The sequence below is a fragment of the Chenopodium quinoa genome, unplaced genomic scaffold, assembly GCF_001683475.1.
Source record: "Chenopodium quinoa cultivar QQ74 unplaced genomic scaffold, ASM168347v1, whole genome shotgun sequence".
Classification (NCBI taxonomy): Eukaryota; Viridiplantae; Streptophyta; class Magnoliopsida; order Caryophyllales; family Amaranthaceae; genus Chenopodium; species Chenopodium quinoa.
Genome location: NW_018745448.1, coordinates 7,138,985 through 7,148,272, shown reverse-complemented (window position 1 = coordinate 7,148,272; position 9,288 = coordinate 7,138,985). Strand labels below are relative to the sequence as shown.

The 9,288-nt window shown below is 39.5% G+C and overlaps 1 protein-coding gene across 1 annotated transcript; it reads left to right on the top strand.

The window, feature by feature from the left end:
• The first annotated feature begins 4,509 nt into the window (after positions 1-4,509).
• On the top strand, positions 4,510-5,299 carry LOC110713615. The gene is made up of 2 exons (XM_021892066.1): positions 4,510-4,729; positions 4,818-5,299. The coding sequence occupies exons 1-2, from the start codon at positions 4,549-4,551 to the stop codon at positions 5,237-5,239; spliced, it is 603 nt and encodes a 200-aa protein (XP_021747758.1). The 5' UTR covers positions 4,510-4,548; the 3' UTR covers positions 5,240-5,299.
• The last annotated feature ends 3,989 nt before the right edge of the window (positions 5,300-9,288 follow it).

Here is a 9,288-nt window from a genome sequence, read left to right as displayed (position 1 = left end):
TACACAAACTCACAATCCCAACCCCAAAGTACTTGAATACAATATGTAATTACAAATACCTATTGCACTGAAGAATATAAGAAGGATAATAACTCTCTTTATGTTATTAGATGGCTACTGGAATATTTATGCTCAAGAGTTATGTTTTGCTGAGATAGTTTGCATGAGTATTTATAGAGAAGGCTTAGTCATTAACCTCCACTATAATCATGTCCACATGCCAACACCCCACCAACAACTTGTGGATTTATCTTGACAGATGGTGATCATGAAGGAGGTTTCCTAGCCTTATCTCACTAATCCACTATCTCAACAACTTGATAAACATTAGCCGTATAATCAGAGATTTTCTCACAGAAAACTGCTTGCTAACTTTATCAAAAGTTTGTTTAAAAAGATTATCAAAAGTTTGTTTAAAAAGATTTTATTTGAAAAGATAAATTAATTATTTATATTAAAACAACTAGATAATTATCTTCGATAATTATCTTTATTCGAAAATAGATGACTAAATAAAACTTTTATAAATTATCTTTTCTTTAAGAAATTATCTTTTAAAACTAACTTTTATTCCAGTAGTCTTTTTAATAACATAAGTCATTGAGTTCCTTTCCGACTTTATATTATTGAGTGCTCACAATTAAAACTAGAACGTGAGATTTGCATGAGGCTGTTTAGAGAATGCTACTCCGCATCCAAATTCCTACTCCGGAACGAACTTTGCTTGAACCCTTTATTCACCAAAGACTCAAAACATTCATTAGTCGAGTTTGTCAATTTGTCCATCAAAATCAAAAGGCTCAACAGATACTTATAATGTCTACTGGGAATCTGAGATTTTATTGTTGATGCTTTTACTGTTGATTTTACTTGGTGGTTCGTAAAGCCATTTCCACCCACCACTTAAAATGATTTTACTGTTGTTTTCTTGGGTATAATTCCAATTTGATAACTTGTTTACTAAATAAAATTTGGAGTAATTTTTGTTGGAAATTTTGGCCGACGAATTGAACAATAAACAAGAAGAGAAAAGTTTTCTAAAATTTGGAGTAATTTTTGTTGTAATTTGGAGTGATAGACTAGAAGAATCCCAAGCCTCAGAAAGTCAGAAAAGTACCCAAGTGTTAAGTTTAGGTAAAAATAATTATTTTGATAATAAGGCTATGTACGTCATTTTAAGTTATTTTGCGGGCGTTAGTTATAGATTTGAGGGCGACGTTTAGCTTTCCACAATAGGTTTTGTATTAAGGGACAGAGGGAATATTAAATAATTTCAGTAGTACTATATTCAATTCACAACATTATTAATGTAGTGTTTCTTATTTGTAAAAATTCTTTATGTTTTCACTCTTTTGATGAGACAAACCCCATTCAAACATGGATATTAAAACCATGTTATTAATAGAAAATTAGACTAAGATAGTTCAAAAACTTTTGTACAGATTCGATGTACAATAATATTACTGTATATTGGGGTAACTTTTGTTGAATTTAGGGTAAATTTTACACTTTTTTGGATAACTTTTATCAATAAAGTATAAATACTAGGTAACTTTTATATATGCAGGGTAACTTTCATTCAATAAAGAGTAATTTTTTATCGTTTTAAGGTGATTTTATAGCGGATTGTACATCCGATTTTTAAAAATGTTTGTGAAGATAGTTATTTGTAAATGAACTTCGCTTTTTGGTTATTTAATTTATAGGACAATGGACAAAACTATTGAGGTTATGGATTTACCTACAAAAACATACATCTAAATAATCTAAGGGTGTGAGCCCTTCACTTTGAAGGAAAGAAAGAAACTTCCTACAAAAAATAAGAATAAGAATAAGAATAAGAATCCCCTTTTTAATCATTTGGTAATCTGTATTATTCACTTGTCCAAATATGTGTCCCCAGTTTGTCAATTGTATAACACATTCATCATTAATAATAACTTTTCACTAAAATCATTAGTAACAACTTAATTTTTACAAGTATATTTTACAGAAAATTTTATGCCGTTTATTTTATGTACTAAAAACAATTCAATATTAAAACATCGTATAAATTGACAAAAGGAATATAGTCTACATTAAGAAATCATTCTTGTTCAAAAAATAAAGAAATCATTCACCAAGATTAAGACTACAAGACTATAATCATTCACCAAGATTAAGACTACAACACTAGATCATATTTAATTTTTCATTGATGTTATATATGAAGTACTTTGTATGAATTAGATGTTTTGTTTGTGCCATTCCATTTACAATGCACTTGCCATGTTGAAAAAATGGACACATCTATTAAAGGGACTTGTTATTCATCGCCCGCAAATCTCTACATAAAGCCCACATTTTATAAGTTTTTGACAAATTTGCCCTTTTTATAATTTTAACGGAAGATAAATTTTTCGCACTAAAAAAATGTGGAGCAGCACCGGATCGCCGAGGATCACCGGAGAATCGCCGTCGTCATCGGAAAACGAGGTTCGTAACGCATCGTAAGGACGAAATGGTGGCTGGCGCCTAGCCAAAAGGCCATGCCGTGGTTGTGGCGCCTAGCCAGGACGCCGCCACCGTGGTCACGGCGCCTGGTGGAGAAGCCTCGACCATAGTAGTGGCGCGTGGCCAGGACGCCGCAGCCACGGCCAAGGCGCCTGGCCACCACGCCGCCACCATGGCGGCGGCGTCCTGACCAGGCGCCCCGGCCGTGGCTCCGGCGTCCTGGCCAGGCGCCAGTAGGGGAATATTTTTTTTTTTTATTTTTTAATTTAATCCCCTTTTTTTTTTTTTTTTGTTTTTGTTAATTTAATCTTAATGTAATTATATTTATACGTTATATGTTATTGTTATAGGATTATGGTGAAGACGGAAATGATTACAGTGGGATTTTTGTACATGATGGCCTGTTCGAAGATGCTCAACAAGCGATTGATTGGGCAAAACAGGTTGCAATTAGATCAGGCTTTTGTTTAGTAGTAGCAACTCATAAATCTCAACGGGATGGTAGAATGGATCGCATTTTGAGATGCGACCGTTATCGCAAAAGAGAATAACGAGATTTCAGTAAAGCGATTCGGTTTGACTCAAAGCGGAAAGGTTGTGGGTGTCAGTTCCGAGTTAAGGTTCGACAACATCAAAGGCGTGACGGTTGGGAAGTGAAGGGTTACGGCAAATGGGGATATCACAACCATGAGCTGATAGCATACAAAGTGGGGCATCGGCAGTTAAGCGGCCTAAGTCCAGCTGCGAAACTAGTTGTAAAAGAAATGAGTGATGCTCAAGTGAAGCCCGCTAAAATATTAGCGTCTGTGTTAGAGAAATTCCCCGAAGACCAGCCAAACCGAAGACACATCTACAACGTCAGACAGAAATTGAGGTTTGAACGGTCAGAGGGAAGGAACCCTATACAGCAGCTTCTGCACCAGGCACAAGCACGTGGTTACCTTTACTGGTTTGAATCTGACGAAGACACATCGGAGGTAACTCATTTGTTCCTTGTCCATCCTGATTGTGCTGATATGATTTCGTCTTGGCCATCTGTGATTTTGATCGATTCAACGTACAAGACAAACAAGTACAAGTTCCCACTGGTTGAGATGGTTGGGATGGCTCCAACGAACCAGAACTTTCTGATTGGTTATGCAGTCATGAAGGATGAGACGGCTGCGAGTTACCGTTGGGTGTTGGAAAAGTTGAGAAACTACATCGGCCCAAATGTACAGCCATCGGCCATCGTAAGTGATTGTGAGGGAGGTCTTTTTGCCCCTATAGCGGAGCTGTTTCCGGAGTCGAGCCATTTACTGTGCACATGGCACATCAACAACTGCGTGAAAGTCAAAGCCTACAACCTTTTCAACAAGAACTTAGATTCAGCAGAGAGATTGGTAAATGGTAAGTGGCGGAAGATCCTGCAAGCTACCACGGAGGCAGAGTACGATCGAGCCTTGGAAAACTTAAAGGATGCGTACAAGTGGTGCCCGCCAATCGTAGACTATGTGATGCATCAGTGGGTACCTCAGAGGGAAAAGTTTGTCAAATATTGGACGAACCAAGTTCTTCATTTTGGGAACACTACGACATGCAGAGTCGAGAGCGCTCATAGAGCTTTGAAGGACTGGATTGATTCTTCCACGGCTGCTCTGGATACACTGTTCGAGAGAATAAACAAGGCTATTGATACTCAGAGGAACGGCATCAAGAACTATCTCGAGGACTCCAGACGACGACATGGCATGTTGTATGGCCATTTCATATTTAAGATTCTCCACGGTCGTGTGTCACACCACTGTTTGGGGTTGATTCTGAGCGAGTATACCAGGATGAGGGAGTTGGGCGATGAAGTGGCTATTCGGTGCGGATGTGCTATATCAATGACTCATGGATTACCTTGTGCATGCACCATTCACCGCGTAATTACGCAAGACAGGGCGTCGTTACATGTCGATCAGGTTCATCCATTCTGGCGGACGCTCGTTGGAGCAGTTTCAGATGATGTTTGACCAAGTGTCCTCTAGTCACCCTTCGATCATTCGTAGTGCTACACACATACTTCATGACATGTTCAATACATCGTGTTTGGATACCGAGGAACCGGAAGGGGTCGAGCGACCTAGGGGTCGACAACCACGGCGGAACAAGAGTGCGTTTGAGTACATTCGCGGTCGTGGCCGTGGCCGTGGTCGTACATCCTCATCAAGTGGCAGCCAATCATCGTCGTCGGTGAATATGCCCGGCACCGGTAAGACATTCGACTTCAATTTCTTTTGTTGACTGTTTGATTAGTTTACTGTTGACTTGTTTATTGTGTTTATTGATGTGTGTAACAAGGAGAATGGACATTGAACATTTTCCATATAAGGACAGGATCCCTAATATCATGATGCCATTCTTGGACGGGTGGAATGATGTCATTGCAGATGGTAACTGCGGATTTCGGGTTGTGGCGGATGTGTTTCAAATGGGTGAAGACAACTACGGTTTAGTGCGGCAGTTGATGTACAGTGAAATCGCATCAAACCGAGATGTGTATGGCCATGTGTACGGCGAGGACTTGGATAGGTCTCTGCAGCGTATCCGGTGGGGAGGGGGACCTTGCGGTCAAAATCATTGGTTCGATGCGCCACTTGATCTCTTTGCCGTTGCAAACATCTACAAGTGTGCAGTCATGCATTTCGGCCTTGGTTTACATAGTCGAGCCTATTATCCATGTACAACGGTTCTGCCCTGGTGTTCGCGCGAGACCGCATAAGAGGCAGTGGCAGGTGGCACATCGTCATCATCTGCGTCGTCGATGTCTTTGATCAACCTCGGGTGCAAGTGCCGGATGTACCATTCCATGTAGTGCTGGTCACACATGGCAGTCACCCCACTTGGCGGCCGCTGCAGCTCCGCCGTCCATAGGCGGGCAACCATCGGAAACTGCTCCCACATGGATATCATGTTTGACGGCCATTGGACGACGTACTCCTTCGACGACGCAGATCGTACCGCCTTACTGGGCCATGCCGGTGGAGGTGGGACAACTTGGACAAATCCAAGCTGGCGAAGACAGCGCTGCGGCATGTACGCCTCTACGATCTCGCGATACTGAATCAGTCCAGTGTAGAGGGTCCTGGGTACCCTATTACTAGGGTTCTGGCCGAAAGGCATCCAGTTCACCTGCACATTATTTAAAATCAGTAACAGTCATAAAATAAAGCATCAGATTGTAAAAGTAGAAATAATTTAATCACTGTACCTCTAAGGGGGACATCCTGTCAAGCGATAACCGTATCCGGCTGCCATCGCTCAACGAAAGCCGTGATCAGCGTCCAGTCAATCCTGTCGTGCATGGTGGCAGGAAGGTGACTGACTCTAGTGGCCCTCAATCGCCCGACCATCTCGCTCTCCTCCGGCCAAGCATCAGCCCAGCTACACAAAAACCTACAAGTCTTTTCCCGGGTTTGGCATTTCAAAATGCCTGTATCCAAAGCCCTCTCCTGGTCCTCCCAAATACGGGTAGCGATGTGTCCTAAAAAGCTAGGAATCACACTCCCGTCTATAGGTCCCCCGGCCACCTCACCCCTCACCATCCAAGAATCATTAACGGCCCTCGACCGTTTTCTGCTACCCGCAGACACAGTGGACGCAGATGATGTGCCAGATCTACTAACAAACCTACCATCTCGACCCTTACGCACATCTACCCTATGCGTCTCATACGTATCATCAAGCCTCTGACTGAATGGACCGTAATCATCATATGGTCCACTCTGATCGTCGACATCCTCATCTGCATCATCCTCGTCCTCGACCTCCTCCTCCTCGACCTCCTCCTCCTCCTCCTCATCATCATCATCATCATCTTGATCGTCCGCAGAACAGTGCACCCGTTCTCTGCGGGCCGAGGCCGAAATACCACGGGATCTAACGTGTCTGGGCCCCGAGCTCTCCATTGAGTAGATCGTACTCCTCACGACGTCAATACTCTTCCCCGCACCAGGTCTAAATTGCGATGCCTAACTCCAAGTAAATAACGAAACATAATAACGAAAACAAATTAAAAAAAGTCGAAAATAAACACAAAAGCAAATAAACAAGTCACGGAAATAAAATTATAAACATAAAAAATATAAAATTAAAACAAATAAAAAAACAAAATTTAAAAAAAAAAGATTAAAAAAAAAAGGGAACATACAATTTAAAAAAAAGAAAAACAAATTTTTTAAAAAAAAAAAAAAAAAAATCGAAAATAAAATTTAAAATTAAAAAAAACAAAAAAAAAATTTAAAAAAAAAAAAAGAACGAGGCACCTAGGCAAGACGCCCGTACGGTTGTGGCGGCGCCTAGCCCAGACGCCACTACCACGGCCGTGGCGCCTAGCCTCTGCGCCGCCGCCGTGGTAGTGGCGTCTGGGCTAGGCGCCGCAACCACCGTACGGGCGTCTTGCCTAGGCGCTTCCTCCGTGGTGGTGGCGTCTCGCCTTGGCGCCCCACCGTCGCCGGAGGTTTTTTTTTTTTAAAAAAAAATTACAAAAATTAAAAAAATTACCTTCTGGCCGGCAACCGCCTTCCGCCCACCGCCGGTGCCGCCACTTCCTTGCCGGGCCGCCTCGACATAGCTCTGGAAATAATTTAGAGAGAGAAAGTGGAAGTAGAGAGTAGAGAGAGAAATTGTGTGTTTTTTAGTATGAGGGCAAAAGTGTCATTTCACTCTTATTTTGTGGGCTTTATGTAGGAATTTGCGGGCGATGTTTAACAGTTCACCTATTAAAAGCATGAAGAAAAAAAAAAGTGCATTAATTATTATTTTGAAATGAACCATATTCAAAATAGGAAAACATCACGACCATAACAATATACAAAGTATAATTTTGAAACGGATCCTAATTTATTTTTATATAATATAATATAATATTACAAAAACTGATACTATCTATACTAAATAGTACTTCCTCCGTCCCTAAATTACATTTCTATTTCTCTCTATTATGTGAAGAATAAATAATAAAAGTAAGAATGAAATTTAGGGACAAAGGGAGTAGCTAATATTTAGTAGTCTTTAAATTCATAATCATTATAATAATATTTATTGTAGTATACCAAATGCAAAATCAAAAGCAAAATTTCAAAAATTACTTCTACCTTATAAAAAAGTTCTGAATAAGATTCATCATTTAGAGTTGTTTTCTCGTAAGTAGTATATCCAAAATTCACGTTACAATGCAATTTATAATTAATCATTACATATGGACATTCCCTATCAATACAAAGTATAAATTGTGTTGATGTCGATAACATCAAACCAACAAGTACTTATATCATTTGACAATGAAGTTGTTTAAGCTTAACCAAGGTTTTATTTTCAATAATTGAAAATGCAGCAACACTTGTTCAAAAAGCCCTTGCCCTTTAATTGAGATATAGCCTAAAATGAATTCAGATTAATCGAAATCTAATGGCCTCTTACCTTAATTAGTAGGGATGACAGTGGGTTGAGTCGAATGAAAGACCCACCCCAGTGATCAAAATTTTGATTACTATATACTTCCTCTGTTATTTTATTATTGCACTACTTGCCTTTTTAGGAAAAAAATTATTTGTGTTCACACTACAAATACCCAACATACTCTTGCTTTTTCACACTTACTTTTTAGTTTATCAATATGTCACATGGACAATTTTGTATTTTTACCTTTCTCTCTCTCACTTTTTTCCACTACCAAAATATTTGTACCAAACCCTTATGGTGCAATAATAAAAAAAACGGAGGAAGTATAACACTACAAAAAAAAACCAAAATTTTGATTATAACACCACAAAATAAAAAAAGTTTTATTATAACACCACAAAAAAAAACTAAAAATATTGATTTCACCACCAGTTATTAACGTCATCCAAAAAATCGTTACTGGGCCCCACATTATACACGTGTCAGTTATCTACTGGATTTAAAAAGGAAAAAAAAGACACTACTAGAAAACAGTCAAATTCCGACAGACGGGTTCTGACGGACACATAATTCCGTCGGAAAATTCAAAATCTTTGACGGATTTACGTTCCGACGGAGTTAACAATTCCATCGTAAAATATGTACTTTCCGACGGATTTTTCGGTCTTAAAGTATCATTTATGACATAATTTTAATCCGTTGGAAATTTTCGTCGGAACATTTTTAAAAACTTTTTTAAAACCCTAACAACCCCTCTTCTCTGAATCTATTTCCGCCCCCTTATTTCTTTTTCCCCTTCTCCTTCTCTCTCCTCTCTTTCTCACTCCTCCCCTCAATCTTCCTGTTCTCCTTCTCCCTCCTCCTCTCTTCTTATCCGCCCTTTTCATTTTTCCTTTCTTTCTGTTTCTTCTTCTCCCATCTCCTCTCTCTTCTCCTTCTTCTTCTGCCTCCTCTTCTTCTTCGCCCCTTTTAACTTTTTGAAGAAAGTAAGGTTCTTATTCTCCCCTTCTAATTCCTTCGTCTTCTCTTCCTCTCTCCTCCGACCTTGGTCTTTTCTTCCTCTCTCCTCCATCGGAATATATGGGTGTTGTTTTTGTTACTAGAAATTAATGGTTTATTTGGTCAAATTCAACCATGAAAAGTCTAGATCTAGACTTTTAATAGTCAAATTTGGCCTATTTAAACCAAAATCAAGAATCCAAAGCCAATTTCGATTATTAAGGTATGTTTTTCGACTCTTTAATACATTTTTTTTGTTTGTTTTGTTTGTTTGTGGTGGCTGGTGGTATTCGGATGTGGTGGCTAGTGGTGTAGGGATGTGGTGGCTTGTTTGTTTGTTTGTTTTTTTTTCCCTTATATTTTCTATTT